This window comes from Staurois parvus, unplaced genomic scaffold, assembly GCF_062004578.1.
Source record: "Staurois parvus isolate SC_StPar_1 unplaced genomic scaffold, SC_StPar_1.0 ptg000544l, whole genome shotgun sequence".
Lineage (NCBI taxonomy): Eukaryota > Metazoa > Chordata > Amphibia > Anura > Ranidae > Staurois > Staurois parvus.
Window position 1 is genome coordinate 8,577,621 of NW_028318340.1, and position 22,559 is coordinate 8,600,179.

The 22,559-nt window shown below is 41.4% G+C and overlaps 1 protein-coding gene across 1 annotated transcript in view; it reads right to left on the minus strand.

The window, feature by feature from the left end:
- RXFP2 (relaxin family peptide receptor 2) overlaps nucleotides 1-22,559 on the minus strand; it is a 367,668-nt gene that overhangs the window by 158,099 nt on the left and 187,010 nt on the right. The window contains exon 2 of the mRNA XM_089690886.1: nucleotides 16,141-16,269. Within this exon, the coding sequence (XP_089547012.1) occupies nucleotides 16,141-16,269 (129 nt within the window). The remainder of the gene's footprint in view (nucleotides 1-16,140; nucleotides 16,270-22,559) is intronic.

Sequence of the window (22,559 nt, forward strand, 5' to 3'; positions counted from 1 at the left end):
AGCAGCCAAGTTTAAATAGCAGCCATTCCTCAGGCTGCTCACGAGCGCCCCCCCGGTATCATCATCTTTAGCACAGGTTCTTGCCTGTATATGTGCTGGAGGTGGGGATGCTTTGGTGTGATAAAGCACCAACACAAATTCTCCAGGCCACAAAGAGCAGCTGCCCTACAGAGGTATTTTTTAGGGCTTCCTTTTTACTGCAGTGATATATTGTGAGTCTATTTCACAGCAGTCAGGCTGCAATGTAACCCTGTGGCTGCATCCTATTACTTATTTATTATTATTTCAGGTACTTATATAGCGCTGTCAATTTATGCAGCGCTTTCCATATATATTGTACATTCACATCAGTCCATAACCCTCACAGAGGTCCCTAACTCACATTCATACTGTACATACACATACTAGGGCCAATTTAGACAGGATCCTATTAACCTACCAGCATGTCTTTGGAGTGTGGGAGGAAAACCCACGCAGACACAGGCAGACACAGGGAGAACATGTAAACTCCAGGCAGGTGGTGCCGTGGATGGGATCCGAACCAAAGACCCTAGTGCTGCCAGGCAGAAGTGCTAACCATTTAACCACTGTGCTGCCCCAACAACAATTCTATAGTCCTGGCCTCTGGGCCAGAACTGTCCCAAGCAGAGTGATATCATATGCCCTCCACCCAGGGCCATCCTTACAATGAGGCAACCAAAGACTTTTGGCTTGGCTGGAACCTCATTCAGTCACATGGGGGGAGGAAGGCAGTGGCCAGAGCACTATGTGGTAGTGTTAGTGGTAGCACTGTATGCCTGCCTGCTGCCCTCTTCAGTATCACAGAGTGGTGAGTGGGAGCAGCCCTGAGACCCAGGTGAGCTGAGATAAGTACTCCTGAGTACTGACAGCCTGACACATCGACCTTCTGCCACAGCACAGTAGCCAGACTGGCACCCTCGGACATTTTATGGTCAGCCAGTAGCCCTCCCACACTTTCTCTGAGCTCCAAGGTAATCATTGTGTAGTGGGCAGGCCAAACAGTTTGAGAGCTTCAAATACAGGACAATTCTATTCATAGATATAGAGCCTGAGGTCTCAACTGGTCGCTATTGGGGACACTGAGACTGGTCACTGCTGATGAGACAGATCTGTACTTGTCACTGTTGGGCACTGAAATCTGCTGCTGCTGGGGTTTCTATTGTTGCTGCTAGAGAATGTGTTGTTGCTGCTGGGGAATGTATTGTTGCTGCTGGGGGGATTTATGGCTGCTGCTGAGGTATCTACTGTTGCTGCTGGGGGGATCTATTGATGCTTCTAGGGGATTTATTGTTGTTGCTGGGATATCTACAGTTGCTGCTGGGAGATCTATTGTTGCTGCTTTGGAATCTATTTTCTTAAAGAGGGGGTGGTGGGAGGTGGGTAGGGGAAAGAACAATGGGTGGCCCTTGGAAATGGGTAGGGGATGGAGACAAAGGTTACCTGGGGAAAGGGAGGGGGCACCCTTACAAAAAAGCACTGGTTGTAACTAATAAAGAGGGGGGTATTTAGGCTGCCTTAAATAGGATACAGAGAAAACATTTGTGTTTTTCAATGCAGAAGTGAAGGTGAATGATATTTACTAAATGTCAATCTATATCATTGAGCATTCATTCTCACAGAGGAATACATGTGTTACATACCTTAAAGTGCATCCAAACCCAAAAACAGTGTCTGCTGATGGTACGCTTTCATTTCTTGGTCACTTACTCTTGGAAAGTCTAAATCTACTAATCCAACAGCACTACCATCTCCACAGGTTGGCAATGCTTCTATACGAGGGTGGCTAAGATGCTCCTCCATAGATACAGTGGAGGAGTGAACATAGCAACCCCAAGACAGGAAGTGTGATACTAGGCACAATCATCAGATGAAAATAAAGAAAAAAGAACTAAAGAAAGAAATCTATTGTATCCACCATATTTAAGGATTATTAAGCTGCAATATATTAAATTTTTGGTTTTATACTTAGATATGCTTTAACTGTGTGTTTTTTCCTCAAAAAAGTTGCATACAGTAAAAAAATAGTAGGAGGAGTATTTTCACAATGCAGAAAAATCCCATGATAACATATGACAATGTGTGTACCACAGGGGCGGACTGACAACTCATGGGTCCCCCGGGCAATTGGGGATCATGGGGCCCCTGTGTCCTGGCCCACACTCAAATCACACCCATAAAAGCCTATAAAAGGTACCAGGCGCATTTTATGGGGCCCCCTACTGACCCCGGGCCCTCAGGCAGTGCCCGAGTGCTCGAATGGTCAGTCCGCTCCTATTGTACCATGTTCAACTATTAATGCATTTCCTACCAAGAATATATTGTATTTTTGACAACACTAAACACATTTGGTTTGATTTACTAAAACAGGAGAGTGTAAAATGTGGTGCAGCTGTGCATGGTAGCCAGTCATCTTCTAACTTCAGTTTGTTTAACTACGTTTTGACAAAAAAAATGGAAGCTAATTGGTTTCTATGCAGAACTGCACCAGATTTTGCACTCTGCAGTTTTAGTAAATAAACTCAATTAACTACTCTCTACAGCTGCACTCTGTAGCCTGTGTTGTATGTTTTCAAACCCAAGACTATGGAAGTCCAAACACTGTGCTGTATATCACATACTCAAGACCATCTGTACAGGGCACAATACACTCTGTACCAGTTTGCTACATTCCATATTATTCTGTGCTGTATGTTACATATTTCAAACTGCCACTCTCTACACTGTGCCTAATATCACATACTCCAGAACCCCTAGTTATGTATGCTGTATATATTTTATATTAATATTTAATACTTACATTATACATGCTGTATATATTTTGCACCACTACACATTATAGATTAACAACCATCATTTTGCAAGAGGCCGGGTGGGACTTTTGTCATTTTGGGTGGATGTCATAAGACGTACTCCTGGAACACACCTTGCACCTGGACACAGCCGATGACAGATCACTGTACCGGCCTGCTGTTGGTACCCTGTGATCGCTGTGACCAATCACAATTGTAAACAATAAATAGCTTTGGTTCATGCCATTCATTGTGTACAATTGTGTTGATAGCTGTGATTGGTCATAGTGATCACATGGTACAGACCGGGACAATCACAACCCACCTGTACCATGTGATTAACTGTGGCCAATCACAGTTAATCCTAATCATACTGTAAATACTGAATGAATCTGTTTCATTCAGTAAAAATGATTGCTTATAGCAGTGAAATTCACTGCTATAAGCAATCATAATGTGTAAGGAAAAAAAAAATTCTTATCACTTCTCCAGAGTAGTACAATGTTACCATGGTAACATTATATTGCTTTGGTTACAGCAAGTTATAAAAATCATAAACATTTCTTTAAAAAGGAAGAAAAAGGAAAACAAATTGAAAACAATATTTTTTTTCGTACTGTCACCAGTCAGGATCCTTGATTACCGCCACAACAGTTATTTGAAAATGCTGTACTGCACTGTTGACAATGTGTAGAAAAAAAAAATCATGATTTTTTTTTTTAATATCCTAATTTTCCATAAATTATGACAAAAAACTACAACTTCAAAAAACTCGACATTCCTCCTTCTAAATACCTTGGACTGTCTGCTTTCCAAAAAGAGGTCATCTGGGGGATATCTGTATTGTCCTGACATTTTCGGGCCTCAAGAAATTAGGTAGGCCGTCAATACATCAGTATTGATCAATTTTCAATATACTGTATATACCATAGTTTGTGGACTTTCCTACAGACTAAATAATGTGCACTGATTTGGGTTTTTTTCACCAAAGAAATGTAGCAGAATACACTTTAGCCTACATTTATGAAAAACAATTATTTATTTTCAAAATTGTATAACAGAAACAAAGAAAACTTGTTTTTTTTCAAAATATTCTGTCTTTTTTCATTTATTTAGCAAAAAAGCCAGTGGTGATTAGATAGCCCCAAAGAAAACTATTTGTGTGAACAAACTGATAAATATCTAGTTTGCGTACAGTGTTGCATGACCATGCAATTGTCATTCAAAGTGTGACAGCGCTGAAAGCTGAAAATTGGCCTGGGCAAAACGGGAGTAAAAGTGCCCTGTATTGAAGTGGTTAAATACCCCATTTAACTCCATTCTGTACAATGTACTGTACACTACATAATTCATGCTCATTCCTTCTCTCTGTATTTTCAGATGTACATTGGATACTGCATATTGATGATCATCACAATTTAACATATTCATAGACAGAAGTTATTTGTACCAGTGGCAATTTTATATGCCCTTGAATCCAATTTTGTTAAATAAATGGGCACACTTGTGCTAATGTATGTTTTTGTGCACCGTTCAATGAATATATGAAAATATGTCCACTTCCAAAATGTATACACTAATAGTACAGTGCATTGGTGTGAACCTGACCATAGCCATACTAAAATGTTGTCTGCATTGCCTCTGGCCAGTAACATTAAGAGGTTTTCTTGCCAACCAATTGAACTGCAGAAACATCTTAATGACTTCACAATGTCTGAACTTACAAAATATACAACGTAACAACAAAATTATTAACTGCAATATGAGACACTTAGTCAAAATTAAGCAATCTTTTTTAAACACAGACAAGTGATCTTTCTGAATATTTTTAATAATGTCATATATCATTGTTTGTTTTGGTACTTAATACTGCAGTGAATTATTTCTTATTTGTGTTTTATTGTGCATGCCATGCCAGTCCGATGAGCTGTATATGAAGATTTCAGAATTGTAAATTTAGTGTTGATCTTTGGCAAACCATGCTAGCTTAGTATATCAATGTTCTTCTTTGTTACATGATATGTTATGTGTGGTATAATACATTTGTTCTTGTGGTTGATACAATACAAGCATTCATTGTTTTGGATGCTGGCTACTTCCATTATACAGGAATAATACTTATGTTTTCTCTGTTTTGTATAAGCAATGATCCTTGGAAAGCAAAATTCTAACGTAGAAGTTAGGAATATGTATAAATGTACCCTGACCTCCAACTTCCCCATCATAACTGGTAACCTGCATCATACTCTCAACAGTTACTACATCCAAGCATACAAACTTAACACGCATACATTTTTTTAGACCTGTATTGGCACACTTTCTTTTTGCATCCAGATTCGGAAACTATGGTTTTTGGAGTGTTGTGGTTATTGCTAATGGTGGTGCACTGGGTAGTTGCCATGTATCAGCATTTATATGGGGGCCAGGGGTGGACTGACCATTTGGAAACTCGGGCACTGCCCGAGGGCCCGGGGTCAGTAGGGGGCCCCATGAGATGCCCCTGGTACCTTTTTCATAGGCTTTTTTGAGTTTGGGCAAGGACACAGGGGCCCCATGATCCCCTATTGCCCGGGGGCCCCATGATTTGTCAGTCCGCCCCTGATGGGGGCACAGTTAAAAATGTATTCCCTTATAGCTGTACACAGCTCTAGCACACAGCACAGCCCTGGCTAGCTGGACAGGAGGCCTGCTATTTCTCTGCTGCAGTTAATGAGGATCTTCAGTGCCCCCCCCAAAACAAAATTTAAAGTCAGCAGCAACAAATACTGTAGCTGCTGACTTTTAATATCAGGACACTTACCTGTCCAGGGATCCAGCACTGTCCTCACCCAAACCAGTTCTTCACTGGTTTTTGAGTCCTTGGCATGTTTACTAATGGAAGCCAGCTGTGAGTCCTAGCGGCTTCCCAGCAGGCTTCCTACTGCACATTCGCAAGCCACGCTGTGCTTTGTGAATGGTCCAGCAGCTTTCTGAGACCTGCGATGTGTCCCAGAAAGCTGCGGGCAGGGAGGGAGCAGGGTCAAACTGGATCTTGGAATGCGATCTGAGCGGAAGTGCTACTGGGTACTTGTCAAAACAAGGTATACCCCCCCAAAAAAAGCAGAACTTCCCATTTTGGAAAAAGTTCCTCTTTAAGTAACATTTACAGGTCTTGTTCCTCCCCCAGTCTGTGATTGGACAGTGAAAGGAGAAGCAGCAGACTGATAAGTTTATCTCTTTGTCCTCTTATCAGCATGCACCTTGGATAGATTCACAATTGACTGGTTCCTTTTGCTGCTTTTCCCTACCCTTCTCTGAGCTCTGCTGTACATACTGTACAGAAGGTACTTCAATTGCATGCTTTAAAGAATGTAATAGTGTAATAATCAATACAGGTCTGTGGTAATTTGTTCCTTTTATATCTACCTGGAGGTCAGCTTTAGGTTCCTGGATGTTAGCCAATATTTCATTGCTCTGCTTCCACCGGGGATCTTTTAGGCTTATACACTGAACATACTGCATGGTCCAGTGCAGGGGCACAAGTATCCTGATTTATTTTACAGAAGAGGCCCTATATGGGGTCAGAATTAGATGTCAAATCTTACTAACAAAAATAAAACCTGTATTGACACAAATATATAAACCTCCATTGCTGACCCTTTTTTCTGGAGCCACTAGTTGCCTGCCTGTCATACCGATAAATTGATTTTTGGTACAGTCTGAAATTTGAACCAAAAACAAATACATACAGTGCCTTGAAAAAGCATTCATACCCCTTGAAATGTTCCACATTTTGTCATGTTACAACCAAAAACAAATGTATTTTATGGGGATTTTATGTGATAGAACAACACAAAGTGGCACATAATCGTGAAGTTGAAGAAAAATGATAAATGGTTTTCAAATTTTTTTTACAAATAAATACCTGAAAAGTGTGGCGTGCATTTGTATTCAGCCCCCTTTACTGTGATACCCCTAATTAAAATCAAGTGAAACAAATTGCCTGCAGAAGTCACCTAATTAGTAAATAGAGTCCACCTGTGTGTAATTTAATCTCAATATAAATACAGCTGTTCTGTGAAGCCCTCCGAGGGATAAAGTTGTGGAGAGGTTTAAAGCAGGGTTAGGGTATAAAAAAATATCCCAAGTTTTGAACATCTCATGGAGCACTGTTCAATCCATCATCTGAAAATGGAAAAAGTATGACACAACTGGAAACCTACCGAGACATGGCCGTCCACCTAAACTGACAGACCGGGCAAGGAGAGCATTATTCAGTGAATCAGCCAAGAGGCCCATGGTAACTCTGGAGGAGCTGCAGAGATCCACAGCTCAGGTGGGAGAATCTGTCCACAGGACAACTATTAGTTGTGCACTCCACAAATCTGGCCTTTATGGAAGAGTGGCAAGAAGAAAGCCATTGTTGAAAGAAAGAAATAAGAAGTCCTGTTTGCAGTGTGCGAGAAGCCATATGGGGGACACAGCAAACATGTGGAAGAAGGTGCTCTGGTCAGAACTTTTTGGCCTAAAAGAAAATGCTATGTGTGGTAGAAAACTAACAGTGAACATTACCCTGAACACACTGGTGGTGCCAGCATCATGTTGTGGGGATGCTTTTCTTCAGCAGGGACAGGGAAGTTGGTCAGGGTTGATAAGAAGATGGATGGAGCCAAGTACAGGGCAATCTTAGAAGAAAACCTTTTAAAGTCTGCAAAAGACTTGGGTGGAGGTTTACCTTCCAGCAGGACAAGGACCCTAAACATACAGCCAGAGCTACAATGGGATGGTTTAGAAAAAAGCATATTCATGTGTCCAGTCAAAGTCCAGACCTAAATCCAATTGAGAATCTGTGACAAGACTTGAAAATTGCTGTTCACAGACGCTCTCCATCCAGTCTGACAGAGTTTGAGCTATTTTGCAAAAAAGAATGTGCAAACCTGGTAGAGACATCCCCAAAAAGACTTGCAGCTGTAACTGCAGTGAAAGGTGGTTCTACAAAGTATTGATTCAGGAATACAAATATACGCCACACTTTTCACATATTTATTTGTAAAAAATTTTGAAAACCATTTATCATTTTCCTTCCACTTCACAATTATCTGCCACTTTGTGTTGGTCTATCACATAAAATCCCAATAAAACACATTTACGTTTTTGGTTGCAACATGACAAAATGTGGAAAATTTCAAGGGGTATGAATACTTTTTCAAGGCACTGTAGATCAACAAAATTCAACTGCACTACGAACAACTCTGCTGCAGGTCAATAACTCAAAGTGTTAAGACCAGGGATAGACAACTGGCATTTTCAGAACAAGGTCAGAAATACCAGCCAGCATATTTTTCCCCCAGTTCAGGTTTACTTTAGAGTGAACCTGTCAACACCGGGTCAATTCTATACAATATACCTGATAAAATAAGAGGCAACATACTTTCATTTATGGTGGTCCGTGTGTTGAAATGCCATCACTTTGCTGCACTCTGAAAGCTGAAAGTATGTAATCAGTCAGAGGGTCGCATACCTGTTACCTCACCTACCTGTGGTTTCCCCCACTGACTCGTATATCATGTAATGATATATCAGCTAATGGGACAATTCACTGTGTGTGGCAGAGGGGTGACATTTGTTCCACGCACCGAGAAGTGTGGAATACTTGCAGCGAACAGCAAAGCTATGTTTTGAGACTTGAGCAGCAAGAAAGTAAAGCATATCTGTGGTCTAAATTTAAAATCACATATTTATTTCCCATTATATTTGAATTATTTCTAGCCTACTCCTATTAACCCCTTCCTGCCCACAGTAGGCAGATATGCAGCCTCACTGAAGTAGGTCTTCATCCTGGTGGTGGCATACCTACATACCTGTGTTTGTGTTGGGTGCTTGCCGCACAGTGCACTCCCAGCACTGAGACCAAGATCTCATCGAGAGCCCCAAGTCTTGTACTAACGATTGGGACCCAGGACTCCCGATTCCCTGTCACCTGATCTGTAGAAATTTTGCACATGCTCAGTTTGGCGTGTATTGCTAGAAGTGTTTATTTTTTTCTTGGGAGACTGCATGTGATCAGCACAGGGCCAATCAGCACTGTCTAGCCAGAGGTCAGGGGTTTTGCATCCTCCTAGAACAGAAAGAAAACGTCTCCTACAAGCTTTAGCTAGTGCTGGGCTGGAAACTGATAGAAGTCACAAGACTGCTCTAACTTCTGATGAGAAAAGGTATTTAGCAGTTTATATTTACTAAAATAATTGCACTTCCATGTTCTGTGCACTGTGGGAGACCAGATACAATGAAGTCACTGTAGAAGCTGATTGGCTGCCATGCACAGTTACACCAGATTTTGCACTCTCCAGTTTTAGTAAATCAACCTCATTGCATCCTTCTCTCCTTGCAGGAAAAAAAGATGTATATAAACAAAAGTGTAAAAATAATTTAAGAAATAAAGAAAAAAAAGGTAGATCAAGGTTTGATCTGGGTCATTGACGGGGTTAGTATTAGGTAATGATCAGTATATTTTGGGCAATGATCAGTATATTTTGGGCAATATGTTTTTAAATTGGTATCAGTGTCAGTTAGTGTCAGTGTGTTTTACTTAGGATAAAAAAAGCAGCATGTGCATTATTGTCTCTGGGCCCTACTACTGGTACAAACAACAAATAATATACACATATGTTAAATTGCTATGATCGTTAGGAGCAGGAGAATGTATTTTAGGTTTTGGTGGTAGGTTTTGGTAGTAGCAAGAAAAATACTATCTGATGTTTTTTTTTCTTTTTTAGGCCGGTTTTCCTTTAATAAAAAAACAAACAAAATCAGGAGATATCCATTACTATTTACAACCAAAAGAAAGTCCAATTTGTCCTGAAAAAAAATACAAGGTATAATCCACCTGGATACCCAAAGTAGTTCCGATGATATGTACGGTTTTACTAACACATGTCAAAGTTGCAAAATTGTGTTCAGACTTTAACATTTGTTTTATCCTCAGTCACTAAAGTTTATTTTAAAATTGGCCAGATACTGAAACAGTTTGAAGTCTTGTAGTAGATTAGGTAGTATAGTATGTGGATGTGTCAGGAAGAGTAAGATGTCATCAGCGAAGGCTGCAATTTTATGAGTTTTGCCATTGATAGAAATCCCTTTACTATTTCCATTCTGTTTAATACAATTCAAAAAGGGTTCCAGCGTGAGAATAAATAGGAGGGGAGATAGTGGGCAGCCCTGTCTGGTCCCATTTCTTATGCAAAAGGATTCTGAAAGGAGACCATTGACTCTCACTTTAGCAGTCGGTGCAGTGTATAGTGAAATAATAAAGTTCAAAAGACGGGGAGGGAGCCCAAGGCCAACCAGAACTGCTTCCATGTAGTCCCATGCCAATCTGTCAAAGGCCTTTTCAGCATCTAAAGAGAGAAAGAAGCCAGATTGTTTCTTCTGTGTTAACCAATGGTGTATGTTGATTGCCCTGATCGTATTGTCTCTAGCCTCTCTACCGGGTACAAACCCCACCTGGTCAGTTGAGATAGTAGAGTCTATGAAATGCAGCAAGCGATTGGCCAATATCTTGGCAAAAATCTTGAGATCGACATTCAGTAAGGATATCGGGCGATAGTTTGCTGGCAATGTCTGGTCTTTATTTTCTTTAGGTATTAGTGTGATATGGGCTTCGGATAGATGGAGCATGGACTGTCCTGGGGTGTCTAGTAAGTTGAAAGCTTTTAAGAATGGGTGTGCTAGGAGGTCAATGAAAGATTTGTAATATGTGGTTGTAAATCCATCAGGTCCCGGGCTTTTGCCTGGTTTTAATTGTGCAAAGGCTTGGTGCAATTCTTCCAGCGTCAAAGCACCTTTTAAATCTTTTGCTTGTGACTGGGAAATGGGTTTAGGGAGGAATTAAGCAAGAAAAGACTGGATAATGGCCTTACGTGGTCTGGCGTCCCCTGTTGGTTTTGGTGGTAAATGCAGATTATACAGGGGGGTATAGTATTTTTCAAATTCGTCTGCTATATCAGTGGAGGTGTTAAGTGATTGGCCCTGTTTAGAATGAAGTTGGGAGATTGTACGAGACGCGTTTTTGGATTGCAAGGCCCGGGCTAAGAACCTGCCGCTCTTATTCCCATGTTCGTAAAAATGTTTTTGAGTTAAAATGTAATTACGCTTTGTTTTCTTTTCCACTATATCTCAAAGTTGTTTGTGGGCTAGGTCAAGTTCATGCGCAGAATCGACAACCTTAGAACGTTTATTTAAGCATTCCAGTTTATGTACTTTTTGAAGTATGGAGGTAAAGGAAGCTTGAGCCATAAGTTTCCGAGAGGCAGATATGGAAAGCAAGAGTCCACGAATCACACATTTGTGTGCTTTCCATTGAGTGAGGGGAGTCGTTTCCGAAGACGAGTTTTCCCTAAAATAGTTGGTCAGAGATTTGCGTATTTGAGTGAGTGATAAAGGATAGGTCTGTAAGGAGAAAGGGATCTAATCTCCATGTTTTAGAAGTAGGAGGGGCATTGTGAAGCTGCAAGGTCATCATAATGGGATGGTGGTCAGATAGAATCATTGGTTCAATGGAGGCTGACTTCAATGTATGTAAGTCTTTTTGCAACAGAAATAAGGTAGTCAATTCTGGAGTGACGTTTGTACAGTGCTGAGAAAAAAGTGTAGTCTTTATCAGAGGGATGTAGTGTACGCCATGTAACATGGAGAAGGTGGTCATTCAATTCGATTTTAATCTCTTTAAGAGCTTGGTAGGGTTTCGATGAGAAGCCTGTCGACGAATCTACTAAGGGATTCCGCGCCACATTAAAATCACCTCCAAGATTTAAGATACCCAATTGGAATGCTGCTAGAGTTTTGGAGATTTTGCGGAAAAACTCACTTGCGCTGTATTAGGGCTATAAATGTATACTAGAGTGAGCGGTTTGTTGTGTAGGGTGCCTTTAAGGAAGATGAATCTGCCTTCTGGATCCTCAAGAGATTCGGTAATTACGAGCGGGAGTGTTTTGGAGATCAAAATGGATACCCCTTTTGCTTTTACCTCGGTGTTATCTGAATGGTATGCTGTGGGATAGTTGACATTAGCAAACTTGCGGGTGTGATCAGCACAAAAATGGGTTTCTTGCACAAAAAGCACGTCTGCTTGTAGACTTTTCATGTATGTTAAGAATTGAGACCGTTTCTCCGGTATATTTAAGCCTATAGCATTAAGAGATGCCACAATGAGTGTATGGTGAGTTCGTACAGGTGTGCGTGTAGTGGACATTTTATTTTAAGAGGAGAAAGACAAACAAAAAAACCCCCCAAAAAAAACCCTTTTCTTTTTTTGGGGGGGGGGGGTGGTTGGGAGAAGGACCGAGGTAGAGGAAAGAGATAGAAATGAAAGACAGAAAGAAGAGAGGTGCAGGGAATCAGAGAACAGTGGAGGTGAGAAGCATTGGATATTCACACTCAAAAACCAAAAGATGTGATGCCGTGTGATTCCAATACTTCTCTAGTGAAATAAACTCCTGGGACAGAGTAGTCCAGCTATGCCGTCCTAAAAAAGTAGTCTTATTTTTGATATATTGTGTATGGGTGTATAGAAGTGGTCGGAAATGTGTCTGATCCAGAGGCGGCCTCCGTGGGGTACCACAGGACAGTCCCACCAAAGACATCAAAGGCTCACCCTGTATCGGGTAAATGAAAATGATGTATAAGGTAACGTCTAATAAAAGACAGCCATGACACAAGGAGATAGGTGGATTTCAGCTAATTGTTAAGGAGAGAGGTTCACTTGGAAGCATGAGGGAAAAAGTGTGAACTAAGACATATAAAGGTGTGTTAGTTAAAAGACCATGAAAGTTTGTGTGTATGAATCAAGATGGTCTCTCGTGGGTATAGAGGGGATATGGTCTGAGGGTCATTACTAATGTGTTTAGTCATGTGTAATACTGTCTTGGGGAGGCCATAAGGTGCTACTATGACACAAGATGTGGTGTAATTATACAGTTACAATACTATAATATTCCAAGATACGCATTAGATAATAGTAGTGATTTTTACAATCTGTGCTTGGTCCTATGTCATGTAGTGCAGCTAAAGAAGACAGCATGAGAAGGTCTCTTACAACATGTCACTGTAGACTGAAAAATCATTAGTTGTACATGAAACCATAGAAATAACAGATACATAACATTATAGCAATCTGAAACGTAGGCCAAGAGCCTACCCTCAAGCTAAACTGAGGTTTTATATTCCTGAAATAGGAGAAATCTTGATCTCAACCAGTACGTCGTACGCTGTACTTCAGGCCACCATCTGATATGTAAGTTAAACTCCGGCTACTCGCGGATGAGAAAAACCCCCCACTGAAAAAGTAGCTTGTGGTTGTGGCCGGTCGAGAGTGTAGTCCAACATAATCCAAAAACACGTAGTTAAAAACTAACACAACTTCAAAGTACACTGATAGTGTGCATACCATTTCAGTGAAATCTTATTTAGTATATATGATGCCACATCATGTCTAAAGGAAGATAAAGGGTTAGTGTTGGGGAGTGAGGTGGAACCTAGATTGCTAGGGAAATCATGCCCACAATTGTGAAAGATGTGAAGGCAGTCAAGCTATAAGAGGGGGGGTAATATTGATTAGATACTGGGAGAAAGGGGGAAGGGCAGTAGTGCATTACCCGCTATTTCATGTTTGTGACTGCATAAATCTGGATGCGTACGTGTGCGTATGGGGAGACATTATAAGCATAAAATATAATAATAAAAAAAAACCAAAACAAAAGGGGGGGGGCCTAACGTTGCATAGGTAATCAAGACTGTTGCCGATAAACATAATGGGCGAGGTATGTGCTTAGGCAAGGCATAGATCTGTATCAGCAATATCACCGAACTATAATGTTACATAAGAACTTACAAATATAAGGCTCATTCCGGAATAGCTCGTGGATCGTAAAACGTATCTGACGGGCAACTCAGGAAGGCTGCAGTATACCAAATGAAGATAAACATGAGATCACAATCGCATGACTTGCCCTAGCTAAGGAGACCAATTGCGAAATATGTTAAGATTCAGTGATTCAGACATATGCCCGGGGAGATAAACAGTCTGCGTCACTGGATCTCAAAATCGTAACACGTTTCTGCCTCAGCCGAGGTCACCAGCATGGCGTGATAGGTCATCATTGACTGATCCTACAAACTTCAAAGTCGGTCAGTTTGGGCTACCGCTCTGTGGGCACTGCTACCATACAGCCTGCAGAAAGCAAGTGCCACTATGGTCTCGGTGTCCACGGTCTAAATCGGTGTACACATATAGAAAGCAGATATTGTGCATGCAAGAGAGGACAGTCTGATGTAATACACATACCCTAGCGTTATGGCTCCAGGTAGTTGGGATTCTCTTCACATATGAAATGGAGGCAGGGTTTGGAAAAGAAGCACTTGAAATCATAGCCCCGTTGTGGGAAAAGCCATTAAATGACTAAACTATAATGCACAGGTGTGGTGAGAAGGGTGAAAGGAAAAGTGTAATTCATGACGTGCCTTACGGTGAGCAGGAGAGGCTGGAAGATTGTCCCCAATGTTGAGCCTTCGGCTTGCAGGAGAGGACAAGGTGCGGTGGAACAGTCTGCGACGCCTTGTTCCTCCATGATGACCAGCTGAGTGGGCCTCCATTGGTTCTTCTTCTGTTTCCTGGGGTGGGAGTTGGGAGTCTCCAGACCAATTGGGTATATCCACTTTTGGGATGTCAAGGGCCTCGCAAAATGGTGCTACATCCTCCGGGAATGGAGGCGTTCAAACTCAATAGGAGACTCTTGCGGTCTTTCTAATAGATCATAGAAAATGGTTAAGAGCATTTGAGTGAGTTGACCGGATTCGATTGCTTCAGAGACACCTTGTACCCTCAAATTATGACGTTGAACCCTGTTGTCCAGGTCTTCGATGTGGCGCTCAAGCTCTCTTAGATGCATGGTATGTGTATCTACCAGTGTGCGCATATCATGAATGGCAAGGTCTTGTGTGATAACTTTATCCTCCACCGCTTCAAGTCTTTGGGCTACTGCCTGCATGTCAATGTGTAAATCTGCTATTGCAGCAGAGAGGGTTTCTTTAATATCTGATGCAACCGCTTTCAAGTCCTCTATAGTGAGAGGCGGTGTATCAGGATGACAGGCCGTGGGTGGAATGGTTGGTGTCCTGCTTTGCGCGGGAAGCATTTTGTGGAGCGATTGTGTGGGAGAAGCAGGATCGGAAGCCTTTGTGTTCTGGCATCTGGGACCAGAATAACTGCGGGATACTGCGCATTGTAGGACCGTTTGGCCGGCAGGGGGATCTGGAATGTGGGGTAGCGGGTTTCCTATCCGATTTCCCCATAGCAGCGGTGTCTCTCCTTGATATTATCAATTAATCCACCTCCTTGTGTCAGGGCTCCTGCAACTAGGCCATCATATTCTCTGGGCCTAATCCTGGCCCCTCTGTATATAAACTTGTGTAAAGATCTCTCAGATCAAACAGATAGATCAAGGGCCCCAGTGGAGGTCTCAGGTTACATGTGGAGGTCAGCAGGTAGAGATGCTGATGTCTGATCAACCTCCACAGAGTAATAACTCAGGTGTCCCCAGGGGGGATGCAGTGGGCCCCTTCTATGCTCCCCAGTTGCAGGGATGCAGGGGTTAGTGGGCTTGTGGGCCTGATGGTGGCCTGGTGGAGCCTAGTGAGGCCTGTAGTGTTAGGGGTGCCTCTAGGCCTTTATTGCAGGCCGTATCCCTGGGTCAGCGCGGGGAGGTCCGACAGGCCGGGGGGGTTGATCGCTGTTCTGGGAAGGGGGCCCTGATCCACAGACGCCCTCTCCCACCCCAACTCGCACTCACCGACTCAGACTGGGATGTGATGTCGGCCACCGCCGCGGCTTCAGTAGGCCACACTAGCCGTGGTGATTCGCCAACACGAAGGGGGGCAATAATCACCCGTCTCACCTCCGCTTGGTGCCCGCAATTGCCGCAGTGCCTCCAACCGGTGTTTCAGGTCCGCTGCCACTCAGATGGCAACGGATTGTCTTGTTCCACGTCGGAGCTCCGGCTCATGCGACTTGTCCCATCGCCATCTTGGACACGCCCCCGCCGTCTATTATTATAGCACCCAATTACGTGTTTGCCTAACTTTTCTACCGACACTAGAACAATAACAGTTGAGATATAATAGTTTGCTACAACAAGGCCACATGGGTCCTTTTTATCTCCCCTAGCAACTGAGCCAGAAATGTGGAGGCAGGTTGTCCTGTCTATAGTAAAATCACTGTCCTAGCCAAAGTTATTTAGTTAATACATATTTAATTAAATTCTAATCTGAATACATTTAGAAAACAATAATTGCTTACCACAGTATTCTTCATCAGCCCCATTTTCACAGTCTTTTACACCGTCACAATGAAATGCACGTGGAAGGCATACAGTAAGGTTTCCACATGGAAAATATCCCATCTTGCAGATAGAATCTGTCAAGGAATCTATAGGGACAGAGAGAGAGCATCCATATTTTAAGCAATTTTTATTAGCTGAGATGTGTTTTAAGGTTTGTTAAAAACTACACTTGCTGAAAAAATGCTGAAAGTCTAGAAGCAAATTAATTTTTGTCAGATAAAAGGATAACCAGACCTGGTTACTCTATATTTACTCTGAGGACACTTACATAGAAACTTTGTGATCCTTTACAGCTTCCAACTAGAAAAAGGAGGTTAGGGTGACATAGAACAGACATGAAGGATAATATCTCCCAGATGATTTTGGAACTTCTCAGAATTTCCAGGAAGACTTGCAGGCTAATTCAATAAGGCAGCACAAAGGACAATGATCATGTGCCCAAATGTTACTTCAGCTAACTGAACTATTATTTATTACTTGAAATCTACAAACAAATTATTTCAGCAAATTGTTTGTGTAAACCCAGAATGCATGGATTGAAAGCAGGAGCCTAACCAGAAATAACTGGCCCCCCCAATACCATGTACTCATAATGCAGAACTCAGTGGTCATAATTCATATTTGCAGCACTACCCATGCAGTAGCCACTTGGTAGATTGGGTTCTCTGTTCTTTTGCCTGAACTCTGAAAACAACCCAGCCCTCTGACACACAAGGCTAAGCAAATGGGTACTTCACTGCTCCTGAAAGTGAAAATATACAGTAGACACCCCGGACACAAATAAGGTTCAGTATCAAAAAACAAACATCAGACTGGTTAGTGGTAAATTATCCCAATATATTGTCACGGGTTGCAGTAAATAGCGGTAAATGATTAAGTAAAGGATTAGGTCAATCACAATTCAATAGACAATATGGAGTTCTATTCAGCTAAATTAGAGTAAACCTGGTAATCCACAAAATCAGCAATAGGAAATGGCCTTAGAAAACAATAACAGCAATGATAATCAATACTGCAATAACTCTGTAAAGAGTAGGCTATATCCACTTCAGAGTGCACTCTATATGAGTGGAAGCAATTAAATTTATAACTTCCTAAAGAGATATCTCTTGCTATGATAAATAATAATATAGTGCAGCGCTACTACAATATTATCCCAACATCAAATAATGTAAATAATCCACACATGTGACTAAATAAAGTGATACAAGACACTAAATTATATATATAAACAGATAAATAAATAAAGTGCCACAATGTGCTCCAAATACAAGTGTTCAAATAATTAGTGACCTACGGTCCTGGTAAAAACTTCAGGACCTGTGCCTTATTAACCAATCAACATGTGTATCAATACATAGAAACAAACTCCCCCATAAATATAATGTACTGTATATACCACACTTAAAGTGACCAGTGAAAAAAAGTGACCAACTTAATTCAAATATATAACTTCAAATAACATTCCACTCAAAAATAAAGTTCATAAATCCTCCAGATTAGTGCTCCAAGCAACAATAACTCATGCAGAGTGATAAAAAGTGACACTTTCAATTTAGAAGGATCTAGGAATGATCCTGGAGGCTTAGTGGCCCTTTGGGTCGCAGATTGGAGGTGAGGGGGCATTTTAGCCACAGAGGATAAGTGTGCTGACACCATCACAGAAATCGTCACTTTATATCACTCTGCATGCAGAGCACTAATCTGGAGGATTTATGAACTTTATTTTTGAGTGGAATGTTATTTGAAGTTATATATTTGAAATAAGTTGGTCACTTTTTTTCACTGGTCACTTTAAGTGTGGTATATACATTATATTTATCGGGGGGTTTGTTTTTATGTATTGATACACATGTTGATTGGTTAATAAGGCACACTGATTATTTGAACACTTGTATTAGGAGCACTTTATTTATCTGTTTATACATATAATTTAGTGTCTTGTATCACTTTATTTAGTCACATGTGTTTATTATTTACATGATTTGGTGTTGGGATAATATTGTAGTAGCGCTGCACTATATTATTATTTATTTAGGTTCACTGTATGAGGTGTCAGTTTAGAGTGTGAGCTGCTTTAATTGTTAGGTTACGCCATATAAGCGCAGGAGGAATTTGTATAATTTATCTCTTACTATGGACAATAGGAAAACATCTTATGAAGAAGCTACCTGAGTGAGCAGTCTTTAGCTCTAGTGCTTTAGCTGGCTAGCATTGGGGCCCAGTCTTTACAGTAATGGACATGAGCACAGTCCAAGTAAAGTCTGCATGTAGCAAATAATGAAGCTAGTAGGATGGCCAGTCCATATGTGCCCAGTCTCTGCTAGCAACAACAGGTTAATGCCAGCAGTGTTCTCTCACCAGTCCCAGCGATACAGCATCAGGGTTCTCACTGTCCAGATGTCAGCTCACTTCTGGATCTGATTGGAGTGAATCCGGTCCCCCTGCACAAGGCCGCAGGCTTGTGGCAGATTGATGTGCACACAGGAACAGCTATATACACACGTCAGTCTCCTTGCAGCACAGATAAAGTCCCTTGTTATTCAACCTGAGAAAATACAACTCTCGCTCCCCCAGAGGCGGACTGACAACTCATGGGGCCCCCGGGCAATAGGGATCATGGGGCCCCTGTGTCCTCGCCCACACCCAAAAAGCCTATGAAAAAGCCAATGAAAGGTACCAGGGGCATCTCATGGGGCCCCCTACTGACCCCGGGCCCTCAGGCACTGTCCGAGTGCTTGAATGGTCAGTCCGCCCTTGCGCTCCCCTTATACCCAGCTCACATTGGGAATTGTAGTCCAATGGTCCATAGACTGCCATAGTAAAGTTTATTTCCCAAAATTCATCTCCCATGATTCAGTGCTGCCAACCATCAAGTCTCTTGAGCTCCTTCTGCTTGTCATCTCACCCTGCTGGATGGAGGTGAGGTAGTGTTAACCTATTCAGCTGAAGTCGATTGGGAGCACAGAGAGCACTGCAGCACAGTGTCATAACTCACTCTCTGTATCTAGCCAAGTACCTGACTACATATTTGAAAAAAAAAGAAGTAGTTAATAATAGTTACAATGCTTTGTTTCAATGGTCAGTAGGTCAGGAAAAAGCATGTCACTAGGAGGAAAGAAAAATTACTCCTACAATGGTGGTCAATAGGAGTAAAACATACCCTAGTGTCACTGTTTAAAAGAGGATCCCTAACCAATAATGTATGTTTACTCTGTGGACACTTCCAAACTTTATGATCACTTACAGCTTTGAATTACGAGGAGGCCAATGCATGACATAGCACAGACATGGGAGATAATATCTTCCAGATGATTTTGGAACTTCTTGGCAAGTCGCAGGCTATATCACTAAGGCAAGGGACAATGATTATGTGCCCAGGTCTTACCTCAGTAAACTGAAATTATTATTGGTTACTAGTACTCTAAAAACATACTTTATTTCAGTGATTTGTTTAGGAATGCCTGGAATGCATGGATTTAAAGCAAGGAATATAACTAGAAATCACAGGGCCCCTAAGCTAAATTTTCAACAGGCCCCACAACAACATTGTTCATGTTGTTGAAACCAGCGGTCATAGTTAATATTTTTAAACAAGAGAATAGGCAATAGCTGAAATAAATGCTCCAGTGTCAGTGACCAGTAGAAAGAACAATGCCTCATGTCAGTCCTGAGAATGAGGAAAAAAAAGACTATCAGTGGGAGGAAATAAAAAATGCCCCCACAATTCTGGTCAGTAGGAGGAAAAATGTCATGGCATCAGTGTTAAGGAAAAAAACATTGCTCTGTTCTCAGTAGACAGTAGAGACAAAATGCATGGTCACTGGTCAGTAGGAATAAAAAATGCCCTTTAAGTGGTCAGTTGGAGATAAAAACACCTAGGTAGGTGCGGGGACACTGTAGGGGACTAGGCGCACTATGGGGGTCTTGGCAGGGGTCTGTTGCTCTGCAGAAGGCTAACTGGCACTGTGGGGCAATTTGTTAGTGAAAGGATGCACTAGGGAAAGCTTGGGGGCACTATAGGGGCTGGAGTTTCTGCAAAAGGCTACAGGATTACTGGGGGGAGCTGAAGGACTTTGCAGGGAGAGTCCATTGGGGGAATGGGGCTGCTGTGGATGTCTGGCACCACTGTAAATAAAAGGGGGCTATAGAAAATGCAGATGCACTTTGGAAGGCTGGTGGCACTACAGTGTAGTGGAAGGTCTGTAGGGGAAGCAGAACTTATGGCAGACATTGCCAACAAAGATTTCTCAACTGCTCATACCACTTGTTGCACCATATGTTGAAAGTGAAATTTCTTCTTTATCCTCTCTCCATTCATGGGACAGGTGACAGGACTTCCCCATAGAAGAGGACTGTAGCTGTTCCCCAGCAGGGAAGGCATTGATCTTCAATGCCTCCTTGTGAAGCCTTATAATGCAATACGTGGTGCTGGAACACTTAGCATGCCGATATCAGGCAACCACTGCCACTCTGCAGAGTGTCCTGGATCCTAGGACACACTAAGGGGAAATTCCTTCAGCCCACTATTCCTCATCTTAGGAGCCCCAGGGACTACTCAGTAATGGGAGGATATCTAGGCAATGCATCGCATCAATATATATCTCACATTTCTTATGTCAAAGTCTCTTAATTTATTTTATCACATTTTCCAAACACACTATACTTTCCACATTTTATTAATGAAAAAAATAAAGTAAATACGCAGTGAATAACCAACAGACTTTCTTATTTTCTGTGAACACTGCCTTCAGCAAATGGCAAACACCATAAATTAAAAACAGCAACACAGAATTCAGCCATTAGATTACATTTAAAACTAGCTAATAAATATTCCCCCCTTGAGTAAATGTTATATAAATATATAACTGTAAGTTCCTCCAGAGTAGATTTAGGCTCTGTTAAGATAACAAGACTTTTGGCATTGTTCACTGGCAGAGGCAAGAAACACATCAGGTGTTAATAAAGGACATTCACAGATTCACAATAACAAACCTAATGTTTCTGAATAAAAGGTATAAAAGATAAAAGAGATATAGAAGACAAAGTAAGAAGGTCTCATTCACATCTGTGCATTGTCATACCTCAACAAATGCTAACACATGCTAATGAGGTTCCATTCACCTAGCCAGTGCACCACAACATTTGGAGTTGCATATATAGAGTCACACAGTGCATTAACCTGCATTCTTTAAGGCAATGCATAGGTTAGATGCATATGAAAGGATAGAGAAATATGGTTCTTCATGCAAAACATATTAGTTGCATGATATCAACCTGTAAAATTTGTAAATATGGATATCAAAAAGATGCAACTAAAAATGCATCATGTTTTTTCCGATTCCTTTTTTTTACATTTTTAAAAAAATGTTTAATTTTTTTTTTGCAGTTTTCTGTTTTGTCCTGGAGTGGAGCTGGGCTTTAATATCCTCTTATGCCAGCCATAGACAGGCCGATTTTCGCACCGTTAGTGGGTTAATTGATCGGCCGTTTTTCTGAATTTTTGCACTTTTTTTTATCGGTCATGTTGGAAAATTCGTGGCCGATTTTGATGATCGGACGATTTTCCCGGCAATGATGGGTAAATCGGCCGATCATTTTACCGATAAAAAATCTGCGCATGAGCCGTGACCTGCAAGAAGAAGAAGAAAAGAAAAAGAAGAAGAAAAAGAAGAAGAAATTTTATTCTGCTAAAATGAATCGATCATAGGATTGGGAGACACCTGAATCCTTCCTACGAACTGGAAGTCCAGTCCGCTATTATATTTTATATGAAAAAGTCTTGCGGTTGCAACAAATGTATCCATTTGTATACAAATAAAAACATTGTAATCCAAATAATGTATTTGAATTGCTGTCACATTGTATGGTGTGCTCCCCTGTCTCTGCAAGGGACAGAAGTTATAGGGTTAATGCTGGCCATAGACGGGTAGAAAATCGGCCGATTTTTTTAACGTTGGTGGTAACGACGGCCGATTGAACAACCGATTTTTCGATTTAAAAAAAAAAAAAAAACGCTGATGTTTGACCCGTTTATGGCCTGTTTTAGATTATAAGCTCCAAGGAGCAGGGCCCTCCTAACCCTCAAGTATTGAACTGTATTGTTGCTGTATTGTCTCCCCTTATATTGTAAAGCGCTGAGCAAACTGTTGTCACTAAATCCTGTATAATAACAATATTGTTAACAAAAAGAACCTTCAAAGTGATTCAGTAGTGCAATGAAATATATATGTGCATATAAATAAATTAGTGATCAAAAAGGGACTGTGCCTCAGATAATGCCATTTCTTTGATTGAGAAGTCACTGCATATCCTGACTGCTTATAAGCTATACAATGTGCACCCCTGTGCACTTAAAGGGACTGTGCCTCAGATA